The following is a 25,767-nucleotide window of genomic DNA, read 5'->3' on the forward strand; positions in this document are numbered from 1 at the left end:
TCAATTTGTGATCAACCACAAGAAGCTCAATTCCTCTGGTCTGTTTTTGAGGAATAGATCCTCCAGAGCACAAAGGGTCAATCCGAAAGGAAAGATCTTTCCTTGTCTCCAGAGAAATGTTTGTCAGGGAGAAACTGACTCCTGGATGGCAGTTCCATTGCAGTGCCATCACCACTCTCAGACCAATGCCTGACTCACCATCAATCCCCACCCAGACGCTGCTGAAAATAATATCAATAAAAGAAAACAAAAACAGTATATTAATAAGGCAAAGGTTTTCCTCACACATATGTGCTAGTCGTTCCCGATTCTAGGGGGCAATGCTCATCTCCGTTTCAAAGCCAAAGAGCCAGCGCTGTCCGAAGATGTCTCCGTGGTCATGTGGCTGGCATGACTAAACACCAAAGGCGCATGGAACGCTGTTACCTTCCCACCAAAGGTCATCCCTATTTTTCTACTTGCATTTTTTACGTGCTTTTGAATTGCTAGGTTGGCAGAAGCTGGGACAAGGAAGGGGAGCTCACCCCGTTACACGGCACTAGGGATTTGAACCACTGAATTGCCGACCTTTCGATCGACAAGCTTAGCATCTTAACCACTGAGCCACCACATCCCTAGTATATTAATAGGCCCACTTAAAATGTTGAAATCTGTCTACTTATCTATGGTTGCCAGATATCTCTTGTGATACTGGATGGCTAAACCACATGAAGCATTGGTCTGACCCAGCAGCTTCTTACACAGAGATTGTGCTAGCTCGACCTTCCTTGGCAAGGATTTCCAGAATATTTGAGAAGATCCATCCTCAAAGGTCTTCTTTCAGGCCTATTCCAAGTCAGTTTCAAATGTTGGCTGTGAAGAATGACTTCCATCAAAACAGGCATGCATAGAGGAATAACTTGTATTAAACTATACTAGAAAAAAAGGGGGGGGAGGGAGTTTCATGCTAAAAATCTGCTTGGATTGTTTGGAAGCAGTGAAAGTTTTGCAACATCTTAAAAAATGGATCTTGTGATGCATTATAATTATTTGAAAAATGATTTTCAAGAGCCTAAATAATTAAAGCTCTTATCAAAGTCACCCATTTATATGTATTTATTATTAAATTTATATTCCACCCATCTTGCTGATTGTGTGAATGCAGTAATTTGTAGACTTTTTAAAAAAAATGTTATGACCTGCAAGGAGATTAAGACGCACTGAGACTTTAGGAATTGGAGAGACGTTAATTTTCATTCCTACACATTATCCCTTGAACTTGCTGTTTTGCATTACAAGAGAAGCTGTTGGGACAATGGGTGATCAAAGGTACAGTGGGCCATACCCCATAAAAGAGGAGGTGGAGTTGCACTGTATATAAAGGACCACTATATTGCTATAGAACTGCATGAAACCAAAGACGAAAACCTCCTAGAATTCATATGGGTCAACACAAAAGACAAAAAGAATGACACGGCCCTAGGTGTCTACTATAGGCCATCCAATCAAGCAGAAAAAATAGATATCCTTTTTGCCAACCAACTAACAAATATATGTAGGAAACACACTACAGTAGTAATGGGGGACTTCAATTACCCTGATATCAATTGGAAAACTAATTCTGTACCAAGTGAAAAATCAAATAGGTTCCTAAACAACCCAGCTGACAACTTTGTTGTCCAAAAGGTAGAGGAGGGAACTAGAGGGACAGCCATACTGGACTTAATATTTACAAACAGAGAAGTGATAGAGGGAGTTGAAACTGCAGGAACCTTGGGTGAGAGTGACTATGTCATACTAGAATTCAACATAATGCAAACACAAGCAGTAGAACAAAATGATACCAGAGTATTAGATTTTAAAAGAGCTGATTTTAATAAACTCAGAGAGAACTTGGGAAAGATTCCTTGGATGAAAATCCTAAAGGGGAAAACAACTCAAGAATCTTGGGAAACTATGAAAAATACGATCATAAAAGCCCAGACCAGCGCAATACTGCTGACAAAGAAAAACAAAAAATCCAAGAAGAAACCAGCATGGCTGCACAAAGATCTCTCTGACAATTGAAAGACAAAAAGGACAAGTACAAAAAATGGAAAGAGGGACACATAATTAAGGCAGGATATCAGCAGTCAGCCAGAACCTGCAAAGACGAAGTCAGGAAAGCAAAGGCTCAGAATGAACAAAGACTTGCAACAAAAGTCAAAGATAACAAAAAAAGTTTCTTCCAACATATAAATAACAAGAAAAAAAACAAGGAAACAGTCAGTCCACTAAAGAGAGAAGATAGCAAGGAAGTAACAGGCAACAGAGAGAAAGCAGAACTGCTTAACTCATTCTTTGCATCAGTCTTCACGCAAAAAGAAACTATACCCCAACCTATCAGAAACATAACTGTAAAAAACAGACTGGAAATAAAAGTTAAAATAAGCAAAAAAATAGTAAGAGAACACCTGTCTGATCTTGATGAATACAAACCACCAGGACCTGATGGATTACATCCCAGAGTTCTAAAGGAGCTGGCAGAGGTCTTCTCAGAACTATTGCACCACATCTTTCAAAAATCCTGGAACACTGGGGAACTACCAGAGGACTAGAAAAGAGCTGATGTGGTTCCCATCTTCCAAAAAGGGGAAAAAAACAGACCCAGGAAACTACAGACCAATCAGCCTAATATCAATACCCAGGAAGATACTGGAAAAGATAATAAAAAAAACAGATCTGCCAACACCTAGAAACGAGTAAAGTAATAACAAGCAATCAGCACGGATTTGTTAAAAATAGATCATGCCAAACCAATCTTATTTCATTCTTCAACATAGTGACTAAATTAGTAGACCAGCAAAATACTGTGGACATAATATACTTAGACTTCATCAAGGCATTCAACAAAGTAGACCTACTTCTTCGTAAGCTAGAAAAAAGTGGGATAGATAGCTTCACCACCAGATGGATTCGCAACTAGCTGACAAACCATATTCAATGAATAGTCCTTAATGGGTCTAAGTCTACATGGAGAGAAGTAAGCAGTGGGGTACCACAAGGTTCCATCTTAGGCCCAGTACTCTTCAATATCTTCATAAACGACTTAGATGAGGGAATAGAAGGGGAACTCACCAAATTTGCAGATGATACTAAACTGGCAGGAACAGCTAACACCCTAGAAGATAGTCTCAAGATCCAGATGGATCTTGACAGACTTGAACACTGGGCCCTATCTAACAAAATGAAACTCAATGTAGAAAAAAGTAAAGTATTACACTTAGGTAAGAAAAACCAAAAGCACACATATAAACTGGGGGAAAACAGGCTTAATAGCAGTGACTGTGAGAGGGATCTTGGAGTCTTAGTGGACAATCAGCTAAATATGAGGCAGCAGTGTGCAGCGACAGCTAAAAAAGCCAATGCAATCCTAAATTGCATTAACAGAGGGATACAGTCAAGATCAAGTGAGGTACTAATACCACTCTATAAAGCCCTAGTAAGACCACACCTAGAGTACTGCATCCAGTTTTGCCCACCACACTATAAAAAAGATGCTGAGACTCTAGAAAAAGTGCAGTGGGGAGCAGCCAGGATGATTAGGGGACTGGAGACTAAAACATATGAAGAACAGTTACATAAACTGGGCATGGCTAGTCTAGTGAAGAGAAGGAACAGGGGAGACATGATAGCCGTCTTCCAATATTTGAGGGGCTGCCACAGAGAGGGGGTCAAACTGTTTTCCAAAGCACCTGAAGGCCAGACAAGGAATAATGGATGGAAACTGACCAAGGAGAGATTCAACCTAGAAATGAGGAGGAACTTTCTGACAGTGAGAACAATCATCCAATAACAGCTTGCCTTCGGAAGTTGTGGGAGCTTCATCACTTGAGACTTTCAAGAATAGATTGGACTGCCATTTGTCAGAAATGATGTAGGTCTCCTGCTTGAGCGGGGGGTTGGCCTAGATGACCTATAAGGTCCCTTCCAACTCTGTTAATCTGAAGCCATACCCTACATTTCAAAGAGAGGGCTACAGTAGATGGAGCAAGGAGAAAATCCGCATACATGGGGCAAAGAGGATTGAGACATCCTTTCTTAAAACAATTTTAAATAGTTAAAGCTAGTTTAAGGCTTTCAATATCATGTTGATTTGTTTTCTCCTCACGGCGGTGGGAAGCTCTACTATAATTCTTCAGCCGTTGTAGTTGGAAGGAGTTCATGGTCCACAAGTTGCCAATTGCAGGCCTCCCTCCTATAGTTTATAACTTCTCCATATGAGTGGTAATTCGGGATTCCAGACTTTATGCTTCTAAAGGGGGTGATAAATGTTTCCCTTTTGCTTACTGCTTATCCTTCTTGCAGCTCTGTGTGTGTATTAAAAAAAAAATCCTCATTTATTTATGAGATTTATAAGGCTGCCCAACTCAAACTGCCAATGTCTCTGGGCAGCATACAGCCCCAAAAAAACCACCTTTAACAATAAAGCAAAACATCCCCTTATCCATATACCATTAAATGTCAACAGTATACTGTGATATATATATTGTGATATATACGGTATATTGTGATATATGTTCCCCCACAACAGCAATAATCCTGTATAGTGAGTTGGGTTAGGCTGAGAGAGAGTGACTGGCTCAAAGTCACCAAGTTGGCTTTTATGCTTATGTTGATAGATACTAGAACTCACAGCAGAGACTGTATCACATATTTTTGTGGGTTGGGTTGGGCTGGGTTAGGTGGGCTGAGAAGCAGTGACTGGCCCAAAGACACCCAGTCAGCTTCCATGCCTAAGGCGGGACTACAACTCACATTCTTCTACTGTAGTTTCTAGGCAAGCACCTGAACCAGTACACCAAATAGCAGCAATGTAGACACCAAATCTAAGAGGTTATATCTCATTCTGTAAAATCTTATGGAGACCAGTTAGAAACTATTGCACACATGTGCACATCTTGTGATTTCCTGTATAAAAATGCATTTCTAAATTGCTTTAGGGTAACAAACCTATATTACTTCCTGAGGAGTTTTAAATAAGGAGCATGGAGTCTGATCAGTTTAAAGGGTCACTTTGTAAAAGGAAATTAACATTCATCTGAAAAGCTTGAACCCTAAGTAAATCTTTTATGAGCCCAAATAAAGATAATTGGTATACACAAGAGCTCACTACAGCTTGCATAAAGTTAGTGGTTGCTAGAATACTGAGACGTCCCCCAAAACCATTATTTCCAATGCTGAGTGGTGATTTAATTTTAGATTATTGGCTTGCACTGGCTCCCAGCTTTTGTTCAGGTGCAAATCAAAGTGTTGATTATCTCATTTAAATCTGTACATGGTATGGGGCCAGGACTGCCTGTCCCTGAGGGTATCTGGTCACCCATCCAAGTGGGCATGCTCTAGGTCCCTTCCTTTAAATATTGCCATCTAGCTGGCTTAGGAAGTGTGTCTTTTCTATAGCTCTGCGGAAGACCCTTCCCCTAGCAATCCAATGCGCCCACATCCTTTTAGTTTTTCCAAAGGTTATAAAGAATTGGGTGTGTGTGTGTGTCCCCTCCAGGTGCTGGGTTAGAATGAGAGTGTTTGGGCTTGGCTGTTGGGAACATTCCAGAAGGATGGCTGAGGTGTTTGCATCTTTGTTTTATGGGATTTTGTTTTTTGAGGAGGGGGGTATTATGAGCCACCCAGAGTTTTTCTCTAAGATAGGTAGCCATACAAATCTTTTAAATAAATAAATAAAGTTTTGATGTTTTATCTGTACTTGGGGAGCAAGACTGGGCTGCTTAGATTCATTGTTTTATAACATTTTCACTGATTGCGACACTGCCCACAATGAATAAATCAATTCACATAAAAGTACATTAATTTTATTTTCAAAGAAATATTTTATTTTATTATGTCCGGAATGTTCTTTCGGTGTGAAAAGGATGTGGAATGCCTCTTCTATGATGCCTGTTTAAGTGTATCTTCTGTGTTTTTAAAGTATGGGTTTTTAAATGATAAATTAGAAACCGACACTGAAACCATGATTTTCTGACATTTTAGTGCTATATTTGTGCTTTACCATTCAGCCAAGTTTAATCTGCTTCTCCACATTAAGACAATTATATTTTTTTAAGATACAGTGGCTGACCCCATAAAAGAACTATAAAGAGTTATTCTGATCTCCTCTGCCTTGCAGCTTCCAAGGAGAAATAAGTAGTATGAAATGTTATGCTTGGGAATCCTTGATTTTGCTTTGAGATTTGAAATTGCTCAGATGTGCTCTGTTCTCTTTCCTATTTTTTAATTACTACCAACTCATTTTTTTTAAAAAAAAAATGTATTGCCATCCCTTGGATGCTCAATGGGTATGTCTGCTTAATGGATTGTATAAAACTACTGCAATATGTGCCTTTAAATTTTGTGGTGACTTTTTGCAACCATAGGGATAGATTTTCTCTATGATGGCTGGGATTTTTGAGTGGAATTTATTCACTTTTCTACTAATTTTTCCTCCCCTTATCTTCAGGAGTCAAGTAATTCTGTCTTGGAACAACTAGGTTACTTCATGCTTCAAGGCCTGTTTGGTTATGCTTCTTCTCTTTGTCTGATCTGTCTGGTCAGTGACTCCAGGCAACTTCTTTCCCCCTTATTCTGTTCTAATTTACTCTGAACTGTGGATTAGAACAATATGGGCTGACCTAGCTTGCCATATTAGTCTACCCACCTCACAAAAAGCCCCACACACATTTGTTTGTCCTTGTGTTGAAAACCTTAGAAATTTTCTATACCGTTATTTATCCTTGATAGGTATGATTGAACTGAGCTGCCGCAGAAGGACCGTTTCTCCTTACTTCTTTATTCACATTATTGTGTTTTGTTTTGCCGCAGAGCTCCTCAAGGGCAACAGAGAAAAGTTTTGCTTCTTTTTGCTCTTTATTTGAAACTGCCAAGAGATTGTGCCTAAATTACAAAGTAGGGATCTCTTTTGAATAGGAAGAACAAATTGAAAACTCATAAAAGAAAACCCTTAATCTGGCAACCAAAGGGAATTGATACTTGCTTTCAATGTACTGTTTTTGGTAAGAAGTGGCATTGATTAATATTGGTATTAATGGTAATAATTGACATTGATGAGTATGGTATGGGTTGCACTGTGCTGTTCGAGACCAAGCTATGTCATTTTTAGTACCAACTCACGGGTTTTCAAATATTCTTGAGTATGCATGAGCGTGTATGTGAATGTTTAATTTATCATACCAATGTCTGCACTTGGAAAAATTCCCATTTTTCATTTTATTTCTCGAGTTGTATCTTGATTACTCCATTCCACAATATTAATGGTTAATGGCAAAATCTTTTGGGGTATATGGATTAGAACTGAATGTGCTGATTGAATTATTACAGGTCAAGCAAAAAAAAAAAGGAAAGGAAAGGAAAGGAAAGGAAGGAAGGAAGGAAGGAAGGAAGGAAGGAAGGAAGGAAGGAAGGAAGGAAGGAAGGAAGGAAGGAAGGAAGGAAGGAAGGAAGGAAGACTTAGAAACAGAATTTTTAAATTGCCTGTGTATTGTCGTTTGTATGTACACTGAGAGCTATGCACCGGAGACAAATTCCTTCCAGTCATACTCGGTCAATAAATCTATTCTATTCTATTCTATTCTATTCTATTCTATTCTATTCTATTCTATTCTATTCTATTCTATTCTATTCTATTCTATTCTATTCTATTCTATTCTATTCTATTCTATTCCATTCCATTCCATTCCATTCCATTCCATGGTGGGTTGCTCACGGTTCGCACTGGTAGTAAAAATTTGTAGTAGTTTGTAGAACCGGTAATAACATTGGCAGGCCAAACCCCCGAACCGGTCCCCAGCTGGTCGCCGCTCGCTTACTCCGCCCACCTCATCAGAGGCTTTTTTTTTTTTTTTTACTTTTAAAAGCATTTTTTCTACAATCTCTTCGGCCGAAAAAATGCTTTTAAAAGTTTAAAAAAAAAGCCTCTGATGATCGTGCAGCCCAGCTGTGATCGTCAGAGGCTTTTAAAAGCATTTTTTTCTGCAACCTCTTAAGGTTGTAGACAAAATGCTTTTAAAAATAAAAAATAAAAGTTGGCCATGCCCACTCAGTCACATTACCCCCATCAAGCCACACCCACAGAACTGGTAGTAAAAATTTTTAGAACCCACCCCTGATTCCATTCCATCCTCAACCTCATCCTCATCATTATTCTGCTTTCTGAATAATGAAAATTATTCACTTCTGCCTGTTCAGAAATGTGGAAGATCTTTATCCTTAAGAATAAAAAATCTCAGTTTCTGGTTTATTTTTGTTGTGACTTCCTCAACAGTGCTTGAGGAGGAACAGAACAAGGAAGATTACTTTCTGCCACCAGTAGAACCCGATTCCTTTTCAATGATGAATATTTGTTAAATCCCTTCCAGATTTGCTTGCTAAATGATAGGGATACGACAGAACTCTTATTTATTTAATTTTTTGATAAACCACTCTGTTTACTGTGTAGTCCTGTTTCTGCTCTAAAGTGATCTGCTTTGACTACTGTAGATTACTTATATAAATGGGTAAAGAAAGCATAAACTTACATTAGCCAAGGATGTATTTACAAGTGACTCTAAATACCAGCTTCAAAATGTATTGCAGTTAAGGTAGATGAAAAATCTTCTTTAGCAGCATCTGGATTCAATTTAAAACTTTCTACAACATATTAACCATAGTCAGAAGGGACTCATTCCAGGCTGAAAGTGTACTGGCATTGCTCACCTAAATAAGATCTTGTTTGACCTATGACTTTTACTGAATTTTGAAAGTTTTAACCAGTTATTTTCTTTAATAAAGGTGGCTAAAAATGGACCCCAATAATTACATAAATGAATATACCATTAAGTACCAATTCTTTTTATTTAAAAGTGATTAATTACATACTGCTTATATAATGTTACATTATAAAGGCTACTATTGTATTTTTTTAACTGATAATTTTCTATTGGTTTATTCCTGCTCCTTAAGTTTATCTAACCTTTATAAGTTGTTTCTCCAAAGTATGTTTATTTTGTTGGAAATTGGATTCTGCATATTATTATTTACAGCAAAATATTCTTTGATTAGATTGGTAAAGCAGCACTTTATTATTCTTTGGGTTTGGAATAAGAATGAAAAGCATGGGGGGTTGATTGTTTTTATTGGGGAGAATAGTGGCTTTCATTAGCCTGCTAATTTGGCCATTTTGAAACCTTCCTTGCAGGTGAAACTTCCTTCTAAAATAAATTTGTTTCTGCTGCTGCTGCAATTCGGCACAGTTGACAGCTATTGCATAAGAAAGTGTGTGTGTGTGTGTGTGTGTGTGTGTGAGAGAGAGAGAGAGAGAGAGAGAGAGAGAGAGAGAGAGAGAGGGAATAACTTGTTTTAGAACTTCCGGTCAATGAAAGAACACCAATCTCTTTATCTTTCCCCACCAGAGAGTGCCTGGGCGCAAGGGACCCGTATTGTGGCTGGGATAAAAAACAAAAACGATGCACAACCATTGAGGACAGCTCCAATATGAGCCTCTGGAGTCAAAATATTACCGAGTGCCCTGTAAGTAAAAACCTAAAATCAGGAATATAAAAATGTATGGCACATTTTCCTTTGAACCAGTCTTCATGAAATTGTTGCAGCATTGTTGCATTCATGGCATGTGGGATTAGCTGACCACTAGAATTCCAATATTTTCTGTTCATCTGCATGAAGACTGATGGGGGGAAACCTAAATGCATCCCATTTGCTTATGGTGTAGAGACCCAAGCATTATGGCAAACCTTACCACTGAGGTTTTGTTCTAACCCAGCTCCCAAACACGACAAACCTTCTCTAGTTTAATCAATGATTCCTTTATTAGGAGCACCAGCAACCCCGACAAAAAGTCTCTCTCTCACACAAGTCTGTCTGGCATGGATATGAATAGTTGTCTGCCACACCTATTAATCTCCGCCCCCTGCCTTTTATCCCCAGAGCTAGGGTGGGGCTTTGCTAGCAGCGGTGGCTCTTCCGTCCCAAAGATCAGCCCATAGATTTCCTCTGCTCTGCTCTCCTCTGCCTTCTGCGCATCTGCGCGTCAGGCACTGGACCCAGCTGTTCTTCCTCTTCCTCATCAGCCACCTTCAGACCTGGGGGCTGTTGACACTCCATCTGAGGGCTGATGGACAGCCCAGCCTCTGCCTCTGTCTCTATCTCTGATAGCTACATTCCCTCTTCCCCCTTGGAGCTGTCAGGTTGCCTTGATGCTGGCCTTGACTCCCATGCCACCTCCTCATCTGATTCGGCTGCTGCAGGGGCCGGGGGCCGGCAGCCGACAGGCCACAACAGGTTTGCATAACCTTTTCCTCAAGATCAAAAATAGCTACCTGTTTAAATTTGGTTCAAATTCCAGAAGTGAATTCAGTGTTGTTTAAACAATTACTTTCGGTGCATTTATTCAATTTTTTTTTATCGATAGCAATTGAATTTCTGGAAATTGGTGGGGGATGGGAGGCTCTTGAGATCTCATCCAAGTTTTTCAGCAGTCTGTCTCTAGGCCAGTGGCATCTAGTATAATTTATTGTGGTCTTTTTGTCTCCTAGAGGGAAAAAAACCAAGAAATAATTCCAGGCTTCTTAATTTATTAGACATTTTGTAAGATAGCTTGATCGTTTGGACTGATAATTGGTTTCAAACAAAGTGCTGAAATGGCAGAGTGGCATTAAAGTGGTATGATTTGCATGGGGCCTGTGAACAGTGGCTCCACCAACTGTGATCAGGAATTTGTCAGCGACTCCCTTGAATTTGTCTCATGGAGAAGATGGATGCATATTGGAGACAGAAAGGCAGTCTTTGAGAGGAAATGACTAGTATGGACAAGTCAGTTTCTTCCTCATTTCTTTTATGCAGAAAAATCCATTCTCATCACATGGACGTTGCACAGCAAATTCTATCTTCTGTCAACATTAGCATAGCCAGGCCGAGCTGTAGGTTGCAGAGGCACCCCTCCATTCTGAATCAGCCCCTCCCAGTAAAGGGTAGTGCATGTATGTTGGCTTGCCTAAGCATATATCTAATAACATAGATGTAATGAATTATTATTGATACTGTTGTTGCATTCCCATTATGCAGGGCTGATTGATAGCTAAATTGCAGAGATGCAGCTTGCCAATTTGGATTTAAAGTTGCAGTGCTGGGATTTTTCCTGTCCATAATAACCTTTCTCCTTTCCACCTCACTCCCACTCCCCATATAGCATTAGTCATTCCTTCTTGCTTTGCTTTTCCGTATGGTTTTAAAGTATTGTCTGCTTATAGCCTTCTCCTGCTGTTCTTGGGATATAATGTTTATTGACTGCCAGGTGTTGTTATCTTGTCACAGCTTAATGCCTCTGTCTGTTGCTAGGTGTATGAGGTGTTAATCCTTTCCCTGAAACACAATGTCTGCCCTAGCCTGTGGGAAGACCCCTCCTTTCTTAATCAGTCTTCCATGGTCACCGAAAATAGCCTGTTGCAAGTCATTTGGGTTTTAGAAATGACACAAGGGATGGGAAAGGTAATGTTTGGATTTTAAGACACAACCAATAACAGCTGCCTTATGTCTTAGAAATGGGGATCTCTAAGATGCATATTCAAAAGTTTGATCCAAGCGATTCTGCTTTGCCACAATGGATGGTGACTGGCTGGGTACAGACAATATGTGCAACTAAAAACCAGCCACATTTATGGCTTAAGCACAAGCAGCATCATGACCCCACTTCTTTTCTACGTACATCATGACATTGCAGCCCTAAAAGGGCACAGCTTGCACCGTGATGCTGCTTTCATCATACTAATGAAAGTGGCAAGAAGCCACTGGGCTTGAAGCAAAATTGTGAATTTATTTTGTTCTTATTTCTCTGATATTTATCCTGCCTTTCTTATTGTTTATAAATAATTCAAGGTGGTGATAATACTCCTTCCTCTTCCTATTTTTCCCACAATAACTCCATGACAGGAGTTGGGCTGAGAGAGAGAGAGAGAGAGTGATTGGTCCAAAATCACCCAGCCAATATTTCATCCCAAAGTGGGACTAGAACTAATAGTCTCCTAACCACTAGTCCAAACTTACAATTGCCTGTGAAGATGTAAAGTAGTGGTTCCCTAACCTTTCTGGCTCAGTGGACCAGCGAGGGAAAGGGGTGTGCCCGTGCACACCGCCTTCACAAAGGCAGCTTTGCATGTCACTCTTGCCCACCACTTCTGTGTCCCGGTTCCAAATGGGCTGCAGGCCGGCATCACGGGCCAGAGATTGGGGACCCCCGACGTACAGTACAGGAGCTATTTGTTTAGCATAATACCTAGGACAATACAAAAACTGTGTTTCTGATGCCACAGAGACAAGGTATGAGTTGGAAATATGATTCTGGGATGTTACAATTCCTAAGGCCTAATCAATCAGTGCATTGTCACCCGTGAGTACCAAACAGAATTGCAAGTGCTGTCTTACTCTTCTCACTTGGAACTTGGAGAAGGAATGAGAAAGCTGCAGCCGTTCTTCCAACCGAAAGGTTGGGGAAAGCTGCATAAGGGGTAATCACGGGAAGGAGGAATTCAGTGATACAAGATGGAATGCTCATTCCAATTAGAGTTCTGTTAATGTAACTCTCCTTGCTTCTCCTCTACATTCCATACCCAGGGCAGCAATTGCAAAGGCACCTTGTGCAGCCATTAACACATCAACTGGCAGTCATCATGGATTATTTCAAAGTGGATTAAGACTTAATTGAACAGCACTGATATGCACCGTATGTGGCTATCTCTTTAACCATCAGCAGGTGGGAAATTACTTAACACTGCTGTAAGGAAGAGTGGTCAAAAGAAAGGAAAACCTAGATGATGCAGTAATCTAATTCCCTACTTTGCTGTATAGCTACCCATTTTGCTAAGATGTGATCGGAGCTATGTGCAGAATACATGACTAGTAAAGGGAGACAAAAGACTCCCAGCTAGCACATATACCCATCAGTGCAGATTTCAAAACATCTTTAACCTAACAATAGATGAACTTTCAAATTGGGACTTGCTACTCATTTATTATAGTTACATTCCTACTCTTTGCCTAAAGCATCAATTCAATCTCCCTTAAATTTACAGAGCCAACCCTAATTTGAATCCCTAGGAAAATTAGTGAAGGTGACTTCAGACATTTTGGGGGTATCTGACTGGATATTTCCTAAAAGAATGGAGGAAAGAAGCCTTCCATGATCAGGAAACTGCTGGTTGTTTATTTATTTGCTTCTAAGGTTGTGTCAATGTTTTGTGATCAGTCGAAGACCTTCCTGGTAAATTCAGGTGACTGGAAAAGGACAGTTTTCTTATCTAAGTTTTCTTTCCAGGATCAAACTCCATACTAGATACAATTCTCTCATCCTAAAACCATATTGCATTGTATTTAAAAATTGCTCTTTTGCAATCTACTACCTAGTGTATTTTTTGACTGTGTGTGTTAGGCAAACATACCTCATAAATTATACTAATCCTTTGCATACTGGAAAATCCCATGGGGCATCATTGTATTAAAAATTGATATAAACACGGCTGAAAGGAGTGGGTTAGGTATTGTAATGAATCTTGCAAGAATGATACATTGCAATTGTGGATATCTTAGATATATCTTCTGTTGTGAAATGCTTGCCTTCAGATTGAGAACATGTTAGGATTTTAAGGTTATATTGAGGACATACAGGTTTTTTTTTCTTTTCCTAGACTGATTCACTATGATAAAATTCCCTTTTTATTTTTAGGCAACTCAACAATGACAAAATGTAGTATTCCTGAAGGAAGGGGGAGAAAATGAGCAATATTTGAATGCTGTCTAATCTATAACAAAGAAAATGCTCAAGCTTCCTTTACCAAAACCAAGGAAGAAACAGAAAATTCACCTCCTAATTTGTGTCCTGACATGTCCTTCCCAGTTGCATAATGTCTACTCAACTATGATTCTGGCCCTCTCTATAAATGTGGTTCTGTCCACCAAAAGGTCGCCCTCTCTGTCTTAGTTGATGGTGGGATACAAAAAGTTTTGTTTTTTGAAGACCAAAACTATAGAGAGAAAAATATTTTTTTGAAGATACTCAGACCTCAGAGCTAAATTGTTTTCTGAATTAATCCTGAAATTTCTTGCTTTCAAGTAGATAATCTGTGTTTCTGTTCCTCATTTCTGTCCTATAACTTGAACCTTGCCTCTGTGGAGTCCTTGGTGCTCTCTGAGCTTGGTTGTTTGCTTGTAGCTATTTCATTACCTGACTAGGTAATATCATCAGTCTTAGTGAATGTGGGGTTTGCTCATTGTGCATATATAGTAACTTGCCCTGCCAGTTGGTGTACTTTGTGTGAACCATGTGGGCCATTTTTGCCCTCCCCAGGCTCCAAGAAAGCCTCTGGAGCCTGGGGAGGGTGAAAAACAGACCCACTGGGCCATTGCGTGCCAAAAGTGGGGGGAGTGGGGGGTGGTCGTGCACGCATGTGCAGGGGGCAGGCGCAATGAATTATGGGTGTGGGCCCGACCGCCCTGCGTTCCCCCCACTTTTGGCACGCGACGGCAAAAAGTTTAGCCATCACTGGACTAAGGCATGAGTGACTCATGCATACAATTAATAACATATTCTAAATTCCCAGAAGACTTTTACAATAAAGATTGTACAACAGATCCCTCACTTAAAGATATATTAATTTCCTCCTATCACTATAGGGCCAGTGCCAATTTAGCTAATTTAATTTAGTTAGTCAGGAATAGCAGGGACTGAGCATACATTGCCCACCTTGAGCAGCCCAAATTGAAAAAAATGGGTATTGGTTAACTTTACATAGCTCTTTCCATCCTGCATGAATATGTAATATTTCTAAGCCAAGGAGTTCAGCTGAACAGTTGCTAGAATACAGCAGGGAAGACCGTGCAATCTTCTCTTTGTTTATTGTTTGCAGGCTGCTGAATTACAGTGTGATGAAACACAAAGCTTTGGGACAGATGTTTAAGGTCCTTCTAACTTCAGTGTAACAAATATAATGACAGATCTAAATTACTTCCATGTTATATCTTGTAGTTTTTAGATGCAAGATGGAAGCTCGAAGGAAGTGCCAGGGGAGAGCTTGGCCATGGCCAAGTGAATAAGTGCGAAATAGGAGAGAACAAATTATGATTTGCAATCCTTGTTTTGTAACTATTTGCCTCTAAAAAAGACTCCATGATGCTTTGGAGAGAGTATCTCTCTGGCTTTGACAAAAATAAGTAGCAGGTGCTATAGGGTAACGTCCCTCTTGTTTGCAAGAAAAGTAGTTATTCTTTCCTGCAGTTATGACTTCCAGACATGACTGTTCTTGTACAAATACTCTCCCTGAATTCACCACTTTTTTTCATAGAGGAGTCTCTAGACCTTATGATTTTCCTTTGTAACCTATATTTTCTTTATTGCTGCTTTCTCCCTCTTTTTTTCCCCCCTTACACCAAAAGTCTGTAAAGAAAAAAAAAAAAGACAGACTGGTTACAGGGTGAATTTGATTAGGAGTGCAACAAACTGTTTGTCCTGATCACCATCTGTGCTTTCTGGGGAAATCACTGTTGTATGTAGTGAGAAGATAAATGGATAAAAGAGAAAGGAGCCCATGGAGGATTTCCCTACCTTTCTTTGTTCTGGGGAAAGATGAAAGCAGTATTCCACAGGGGTGCGTTTTAGGAGTCATAGAAGCAATGGTCAATTTGATATAGCAGACCTAAAGGACTCAAGCTGTAAATATGTAAAAAAAAAAAGAAGAAGAAGAAGATTGTTGTCACTATATTTTTAACTTCGACACATGAAGTTCAGAATTTCCTATCAAAATTTGCACAGGTTCTTTAATCCGCCATAAACTACGATGTTAGAAAGTTCATTTTGGCTCTATCTTCAGTATGTATAAGATGCACTTGACTGTATTGCACGTTGCGAAGAATAATGGATGTTCTTGATTTGTTTTCTGATTATATCTGATTGTTTGCATGAGCCAAGAATGCACTGAAGCGTGGTATTGTCTGAAGAGTCAGAGGAAAGATTCAAGGCTTCCTGGCTTTAACCGCATAATGCCCTTATAGAAGTTTATGCACTGTGTAGACTCGCCATACTGATTTTTCTTTCTTTTAATTAGGTGAAAAATGTGATGGTGCATGGGCAGTTGGGGACCTGGTCTCCATGGCAACCATGTGAACACTCAGATGGAGATAGTACAGGTTCCTGCATGTGTAGATCACGGTCGTGTAACAACCCTCAGCCACGGTGTGGTGGACGTGACTGTGAAGGAGCCAGGATAGAGATTGCAAATTGCTCAAGGTACTTCAGAATGTTTGCATCTCGAGTCACCAGAAGGATGGGACTCTCCCTTTCACCAGAGTATGAATTTCCACTACATTACATCTTGATCCAACATGCTTATAGACCTTAAACCCGAGGAAGGCAGTCTATGGAAAACTATACAAGGCCACTAAATATTTATTATAGCAAAGCTATAGAGTTGGTAGAGTATTGGGAATTTTCAGTAGATTGCATTAGAACACTGCCTCCGAGCTAAATCTGCCTCTCATGGAAAGTAATCAGTACATTAAAAAAATAAAAATTAGCCACATCTTTTTTCCTGATATAATATCGCATCTTGTTACCAAGTGGCTTTTTTCCCCATGTCACGTGAATATATCCCAGTGTCTTTGCAATAGCTATTAAAATATTTTCTAAGTTTGCCCATTTAAGATGAGATACTTACTCTGGAATAAATACAACACTTAATTGTGTTCTCCATCACCACCATCACCATCAGAATTTCCAATCTCACCTACTTAAAGACAGCGTTCTTAGTGAGTGAAGGATTTGGAGGAGGAAAAGATGGTTTTAAAGGCTGTTCCAAACCACTGGGAGTCATAGGGCAGGACGATGTACATATTACTCCTGGCTTATTAACACTGGATAGTATGGCCATTGTATCATCAATCGTTCCAAATGATTTCATGCAAATAAATGAGCTGCCATGTTAAAACAGGCCATTAAATTCAGCACTCTAAAAAAACTATTTTTTAAGCTGTGTTATGTGAGACACTAGCATTGGGACTTCTACACAAAACTCTGGCTTCCCCATTGTGCTTGGCTGCAGAATTATTTTCTATACTATTTGGAACCATCATCATCCAACATAGGAACATTTTCCACAGAAAAAATAATGGCAGGGGAAAAGGTTAATGGACTCCATTAGAGCAGTAGTCCCATCCCAAATTAAATAATTATTATCCCAACACAAAAAGGCATTTTGATCTTGGCAAGGTGTACAAGATATTTTGTTAAGAGGCATTTTGGTTATGCTGAGTTTAGCCCACAATTGCATTTGATTAATTTATATTGATTCACTCATAACTACAGGGACTTAGTGGCTCAGTGGTTAAGTGGCTGAGTCTTAGACCGTTAAAATTCAAGGCCTGAATGCCGTGAAACAGTGAGCTCCCGTCACTTGTCTCAGTTCCTGCCAACCTGTCAATTCGAAAGCATGCAAATGCAAGTAGATAAATAGGTACCACATATAAGTATGCAGGGAAGTAATAGCATTCCATGTTTCACCATACTGTGCTGTGCTGTGGCATGATGTTATGCTGGCTACATGGCCGTGGAAATGTCTCCAGGCAACACTGGCTCTTTGGCTTAAGAAACTGAGATAAGCATTGCCTCCTAAAGTTGGTCACAACCTACCAGTTGAATCACCCTCCATCTTCCCAGGTCATTATTCCTCCTGTGTGACCTATGTCTCAGTATGGCTATCTTTTTCAGCAGGATTTCTTTATTAAATCCAAACCCTTTAAGATTTGAACTAGTTCCAATGTCTTTGATAAAGAACATGGTATTAGCTCCATTAACTGTATGAGTTCTAGCACTACCTCAGTATGAAAACAAAGGTAATGAGTTTGGTTTTTTTTTAAAGAAAAAACAGAAATATGAAAGACATGAAATTTGAAACTTGGAATATTAACTTTTCAAAATCTGAGACTACAACTTTGAGCGAGTAAAGGATATGGCTGTTATACCGAAGAATGGTGTGTGGTTATTAATGAAAAAGAAAGACTGGTCAATTTTTTTTCAGTATCACTGGTAAGGTGTTTTAGTACTGAAGCATCAGTTCAAACACATCCTTTCTGTTGGCCTAGGTCACAGAGATTCAGATTTAATTCTGTGAAGTACTGTACAATGGCTAGCAGATGCACCCAAGCGATTCTTCTAATATTACATATTTCTGACATGTATATGTTATCAGCTGATCAGATGATACATTTTAGAGATGAAGGCATGCATATCAATACGTAAATAAACACATTAAATGATGCACCCACAAGTGTGCATTTGCACCTCTCTTCTAATGCCTGTGCACTCTTCAGGTAGTTATTGGTGAAAAATATGTTTAGTTTCATTATAGCAAGACAAATACACTTCATATGCTGCCTTAGGTGCCTTGGCTGTCACACTTGAAGGAGTTTAATTCATCTCTCTTTAGGATGCTATACATACCTGTGACAAAATTAGCGGAGACATGGAAAATTCCTTCACAATGTGGGCAGTTCTTGTGGAGAATGTTTCTACATATATCAACCTAGATTAGTTCCTCTGCAGAATCTGTTCAGCCAGTTTTCACTTGACTGACATAAGAGCAGACTTGATTTTAATCTCACTGGGAAGGAATAGTTTTCCATCTCTTCACTAGAGAACATTAGCATTTGGAATAAAATTACTAACTGAGGCAATAGAACTTTATTAGTTACTTAGGCATAATATGCAAAGGTGTGTTTTGTGCTTATGAAAATGGTGTGATGGAAAATTATTCCGATTTTCTGAACAGAACCTGGTGCTGAAAAGATTTCACAAAATCTCCCACTGGGTTTGTGACTCACCTGAGATATGAATATCTGTCTTCTCTCACTCCAGGATGACACATGATTAAAAAAATAAAAGTTTGATTAGATCTTCTAGATCCTCCCTGGGTTGTTTTTTAAAAAAGCAGTTTATACAGCTGTTACAACTCCACCATGTGGAACATCATTTTCTCTGCAAGAGACATAAGAAACTTGGTGTCATAATTTAATTATTGCCAGCATTGTTGATCAGTTAAGTGTAGAGTAGCATAAGATTAGTCTGTAGGAAATAGATGAAAAATGTACTTAGTGTTAACATTTAGCAACTGTTAGGAAATACAGCCATATGATCATCTTACATTCTTTGCAGATCTACAATTTTCCATTTTAACTGGCTTTGTATGCCATATGATTCTTTTATTAGAATATTTAAAGGAGAGCTTTTACTAACAAATCTAAGATTTCTATTGAAAATGTCACTGTGATAATAAAAACTTTATTGAGAAGTGAATGTAAATCAAGCCTTTGTCTTTCAAGATCAGAATCTTTAAAAAAAGAAGTCTGAACATACAAAACTTTATATTCTGACTGCTATTCCAAACATATGTCTGACAAATGGTTGAATTATTTATATATGATTATATTGACATGGGGACACAGAACTAGCTAATAGTTTAAAATTTTGTGTATGATTTTGATTTGTCAATTTGTGGTTTTGTTATTTGTGTTTTTCCTGTATCATTCTGAACATAGTAAGCGTTTATCCATTTTTTGTTCTGTTTTATCAAAACATTTTTGATGTTCAGTTTTTTTCCTACTTGCTAAACAAAAAACAGGACTCAGTTACAAGGGGAAAAAGTAATTTTCAAAAATTTCTTGCCCTTCAATGAACGAGAAATAAAATACCACTGATCTAAAGTTATGCTCATTCCTATGAGAGAATGATAGAACAAATTAGGAAAGTGTAGACAAAGGTCAAGTTTAATTCTAATATTCCTGCTACAACAGGTGAACTACCAGCTACTTTTTGATTTCCAGGCTCTTCAGTTGCATCTGTTTCCCACATAAACATTCAGGAATCCAAGAAAGAACTTAGCTTGTGAAAAAGACTTGAGAGCAAACTTTTTTTAAAAAAAAAATTGACCTCATTTTTCAAGGTAGAGAAAACAGGAATGTTGGGATGATAGAAGAACCTTGTCAGTTCTATTTTGTGATATTTTCTTGGCTAGGATACAAGTTTGTTCCTGAAATGTATTTCCTATTGGGATTAAGAAAATGACGTATCTGTTTGAAGAATAGGAAGTACAACCTGAATCTTTCTCAAAGAAGTTGTTGCAAATATTGGAGTGATTCTTCACTTCGTTGGCTGGGCCTTAATATTAACACATGTTATGGGGAATCTATTGCCTTTTTAAAAACCTTATTGAAAAATCACACTTGCAAAGGGCATTTAGAAGATTCAAGTATACATATATTCTATTTGTTTCTATGTTAGCCCACCATTCATAAAAATACATGGAATGTAAAAATTACCTAAAGTGAAACATTAATAGAAACGTCAATAAGATAAATAAAAGCAATGGTAGCAACAACAACAAAAAGACCATAAAACCTATAATTTATGTTTAACCATGATGGTTGGCTTTTTAACCAATTCAAGTCCTTAGAGATATTATCTGAATCTTTTAAAATATCCATTAAAAATATATGTAAACAAATGTCCACTGTTCATCTGTATGGAGAACGTTGTTAAAATTCTGAAATAACAATGTTATGATTTTTTTAGGTAGCAATTTTTATAGTTTTTATCTTTATCTTTTAAAAAGTCCATAACCGATTCTAACTGTTCAAATGGATATACATATTGCAGAGTCACTGCTTTGTTACCTGAAACAAGTAATTGGTAAGAAATCAACTTCCAAAGCCAGGCTAACTTTAATCCTCCCCTTTCAACCTTGTTCTCCCTCTTCTTTTTCTGCAATACCATAAAGTGTTGTCACAAAGTTCACAAACATGAAAAATTACAGCAAGAGTGTAAATTCATGAACGATGAGGAATGTATGAGGACTTCGGTTTATAAAATCTAAATTTATTTGTGTTATAATTTACCTAGGCAGAAATCTGCTCACAATGAAATTACTACTTTTGAATTATCCTTATAATTATAAATTTTGTAGTTGGGGGTATTTAATTCTATTAATATGTTTTTAATAAACCTAGTCAGCTCTGCACACCTGCTGGTACCTCATAGCCAGTGGGGTTGAACTTATCATAAGACTGAACAAAAACATTAACCCGGATGCCATGTTTTATCTCTCCTCCTTTCTCCTCCTTCTGTCAGGAATGGAGCTTGGACCCCATGGTCGTCCTGGGCCCCCTGCAGCACTTCCTGTGGGATTGGCTTTCAGGTCCGTCAGAGGTCATGCAGCAACCCTGCTCCGCGATACGGAGGCAGGGTCTGTGTCGGACAAAGCAGAGAGGAGCGGTGAGAGATGTTCCCATCCCGAAACTTCTGTCAAAGTTTAAACCACAGCTCTGTGTTTTCTTTGGAAAGAGGTGGACACTATGTGGCACAATACCCTTCACAGCTGCTTTTACAGTCTAAATCTGCCCATTTATGGTGATAAATGTTCAGAAGCCTCCCATCTATGGCCCCTACCAAGGAGGCTGGGGAGCTGGCAACTGTCAATAGGACTATCCCAGCACTCTTATTTAGCACCTATTTTTTATTTTTACTTCTTAAATACTAATAGAAATTACACTGTTTTTCCAAGCCTTTTCTGAATGATTTTACAACTGTCTTTTACTCTTGTTATTGTTTTCAGTCATTTCATTTGTTTTATGTGATTTAATTTTTACTGTGGTTTTTTTTTTTTTAAATTGATCTTTTTATTATTTTGTTCCTAGATTGTAATCTGTTTTGCAGAACTCAGGGTGGAAATGAAGGCTAGAAATATACCAAACTTTGGAATTGTGATTAATTAAAATCAAACTCATACTGGAAAGCATATGCATCAGTGTTAAGTTGTCAACATTGCTGATTCTGGAAAGCAAAGTCTACAGCAGATTCCACTCCAGCATAATATACCTTTGAACAGAACCCAATAGCCATCCTAAGGCCACTTAATGCTTAAGCAAGAGGGATATTTCTCTCCAGTAATAAATTAAGGTTGCCAGTCCAAAGAGCAATGTGTGAGGAATAGCTTGTAAATAGAGGCATTGGGACTGGAATACTTTCTAAAAGTTGCCCTTTCTCAAATCCTCCAGAACCCTCACCTCCCAAAACATCTAACCTATTAAGGACTCAACATGCTGAGGCATTATAGGATGCTGAATATGTAAAAGAGGCATGGATCTTGGGAATGACTAGAATTACAGAATAACAAGAGTTGGAAGGGACTTTGGAGTCTTTTAGTCCAACACCCTGATCAAGCAGAAAACTCTATACCATTTCAGACAAATGGTAGTCCAATCTGTTCTTTAAAACCTCCAGTATTGGAGGCACCCACAACTTATAGCTTATTGGAGGTAGGCTTGGCTGACCCAAAGTCTGACCAAAAGAATTCTTAGGAGAAAATAATATTATAATATGGTATTGTGTTGTACAGCCTTGGTGGCTTCTAGTAATAATTACTCAAAAAGATAACATCTGGGAGTTGCCATAAAAGCAGCCACTGTTTTTACAGAAAGATACACTGCATTAGTGGTGGGATTCAAGTAATTTAACAACCGGTTCTCTGCCCTAATGATTTCTTCCAACAACCAGTTTGCCAAACTGCTCAGAAAGTTAACAACCCAAAGTGGTGCGAACTGGTTGAATCCCACCACTGCACTGCATGCATTGTGTGTTCAGGAAGTTGTTTTTAAATGCAGGCTGTCACTATTTGTGGGGAGAGGGTGAAACTTTTCTTATAAAGATACAATGAACCATAGAAATGATATTAAATGAGTTTGTGTATGATTTGGATCTGGGAGTGGCCTATTCCAGAATAAAGAGGATGTGGAACAACTACAGAGAGCCCATAACAGAATTATTATTAAGACCATGATATATGACTTTTGTATTTTTCCTACATACTATGTTGCTGAAATCCCAAGGTTTTAAAATATTTGTCAGTAATCCCTGAAACCACAGATTTACAAGACCCATGTACTATTTCTTGATTAAAGATAGTCAGCATAAGCATCTTTAGGAATTCAGAATGCAAAAGTCATTTACTCCATCGTTCTAGACATGTTTATGAGTTAACTTGTGACTAATGGGAGTTGCCGTAAAAACAGCCACTGTTTTTATGGTTTTCTTGTTTGCAATGGTTTTTTTCTTTGCTTCACTAATTTCCTTGAACTTAGTGCTCTATTTCTATTAAGGAACTAAGTAATTAAATTGAATTAGAATGTATTATTTTTGAAACAATCAAAAACATTGGTGTACTAATGGACACTGTTGTTTGACTCAGTTGAATATTATTCTTTTTTTGTTTGTTTGTTTGTTTGTTTACATTTTAGAGGCAAAAATAACTTTTCCAATAGCTTTTTAATAGCTTGTATAAAATGTTTATTTGTATAACTAAAAGAAACAAAAGAAAGGAATTCGGTATATATGTGTGGTTTCAGATTATTTTTTGGATACATAGGAAGGCAGAATAAAATTGTGGTCCTCTGGAAATAACCCCTGTTCATGTAGAGGTAGGTGCACTGAATTAAAGAATAAAAACTTTCTTGGAAATAAATCTTAATTAACAATGTCAATTTTATCTCTGAACAAAAATGTAATTTCAGAGTAGGTTCAAAAGGTAATGACAGACTGAGCTCAATTATACCCAATATATTGCTTTCTAAGCAATATTAAAGATAGCTTTCTTCTAGTATTGTAGCTCAGTTGCTATTTATGCCAATTTAATTCCAAAGAGCTAGTATTCTACATTCTGAACAAATTCCTTAAGGGTTTAATATGAAGCTAATTTGTAGCTCTGGCAATAAGCATTTGTAAAATGTTGATGAAGATTCTCAGTCATCCAGGTAGAGTTGTCTGGAAGTTGAGCCATGGCAAGTGGCAACTTGCCTACAAAAGTTGTGAATGCTCCAACACTGGAAGTTTTTAAGAAGAGGTTGGATAACCATTTGTCTGAAGTGGTGTAGGGTTTCCTGCCTGGGCAGAGGTTGGACTAGAAGACCTCCAAGGTCCCTTCCAACTCTGTTATTCTATTCTATTCTAAGTGGACTTCTTTTCTTGTTGGTTTGAAATGTGTCACTTGTAATCCCAGTATCTTCTATAATCTGAGCAAGTTAATTAGGGTAGTTTCATTTCTCACCCAATTTGAGTTGGCTTGTTAGGCTAGTAGGCAGAGAGTTGTTGGGATGTTGGAATATTTACATCCTGACAACTCTCTGCCTATTCACCTTAATGAACTTAACCAGAGATGAGAGATGAAAATACCCTTGCATTTTGGGGTCCCCCTAATTAACTTGCTCAGACTGAAGAAGCTATTTGGATGAGTAGCGAATTGTTTTGAACTATCAAAAAAAGAAATCTAATTACCATGACTCAGCTTCCAGTAAACATTTGTAAAGCTGCCTGTTTCTGAAATACATTTAGTCTATTCCAGTGGTTCTCAACCTTTTCTTCACCATGGACCCCCTTAAAATACCTTTTGTGGCCACAGACCATGGCCACGGGCCACCAAGATTTAATTCAAGATTTAAATCATAATATTTCTTCAAGCCTTTGTGGACCCCCAGGGTCCGTTGACCACAGATTGAAAACCATTGCTCTACTTTATATCCAGGCAATGAATGAATAAAAATGGTACAGCAATAAAATATAGTTTCAGTTTTTTATTATGTATATGCACCTCTAATTCCTAATAATCTGGAAAGCCTGAAGGAAGCACATGAAACCTGACAATCAATAATGTTGGATCCTAGCATGCTATACCAACATTGTTTCAACTTTCAATTAAATAATAATAATTGTAATCTTAATATTGAATCAAAGCAAAGCCCAAAATGGTCTAACAATACAAACTGGTAAACCCTATTCTAACCCACCCATCCACCCCACTACTGAAAAATACTCTGAGCTTCACCTATTATAAACTTGATATTATCAAAAGAGAGTTGCATTTTGATTAAGGAAATCATCTTGTATTCCAATTCAATCAGATTAGCCCAAATTAGTTGAAGATTTACTGATTCCAGTGGTTTAAACATGGTAACCTATGTGTCCCATATCTTTTTGTGCTGTTGCGTTTGTACTCAGACTGAGATTAGCTCCGAGAAGGATTTTGTCTTCTTGCTGGTATAAATAGATCTGAGGAATCATTTTCAACTTTTCCTTGTGCTTGGGTTAGGGTTAGGGTTAGGGTATGTTAGAGGCATAGAACACTGACTGTGTCTTCTTCCATTCTCCTTCCCATTTTTATTTGCATTCAGATTCTGCAATGAGAACAGTCCATGCCCATTACCAATCTTCTGGTCTTCGTGGGGCCCTTGGAATAAATGTAGTGCAAACTGCGGTGGAGGCATGCACTCCAGGCAGAGGTCCTGTGAGAATGGAAACTCTTGCCCAGGCTGTGCTGTGGTATGTTTTCTAGTTAAAACAGTTTGATATTGCTTTGTTGGATTTACTTTGCCTTTCTTCAAGATTCCCATAACAGCTTCATCTCAGACTTGCTACAGGAGGGATGGGGGGAAAGTATCTCAAGATGATGAAACTAGTCCTGTAAGACCCAGGAGAAAAAGAAAATAAAGAAAATTAGAATTAGAAAATAAACCAGAATTGCTGGTCACCAATTTCTTTTTATGGAGAGAATTTACCATCTCTCGACTTAGTTTTAATTAATTTTTAATTTCAAAATTAGTCTGAAACAAGTCTTACATCTTATCACAATGTAGAGCTAATAAACAACATTTCCTGGATAT

General features: G+C 38.3%; 1 protein-coding gene across 1 annotated transcript in view; it reads left to right on the plus strand.

Moving 5' to 3' along the window:
* The window catches only part of SEMA5B (semaphorin 5B), a 188,520-nt gene that overhangs the window by 135,621 nt on the left and 27,132 nt on the right, over window positions 1-25,767 (plus strand). Inside the window, exons 11-14 of the mRNA XM_070957086.1 lie at window positions 9,420-9,537; window positions 16,116-16,297; window positions 21,188-21,331; window positions 25,279-25,426. Of these exons, the coding sequence (XP_070813187.1) occupies window positions 9,420-9,537; window positions 16,116-16,297; window positions 21,188-21,331; window positions 25,279-25,426 (592 nt within the window). The remainder of the gene's footprint in view (window positions 1-9,419; window positions 9,538-16,115; window positions 16,298-21,187; window positions 21,332-25,278; window positions 25,427-25,767) is intronic.

The sequence above is a fragment of the Pituophis catenifer genome, unplaced genomic scaffold (genome assembly GCF_029215685.1).
Source record: "Pituophis catenifer annectens isolate HBS135680 unplaced genomic scaffold, rPitCat1.0.hap2 SCAF_1, whole genome shotgun sequence".
NCBI lineage: Eukaryota > Metazoa > Chordata > Lepidosauria > Squamata > Colubridae > Pituophis > Pituophis catenifer.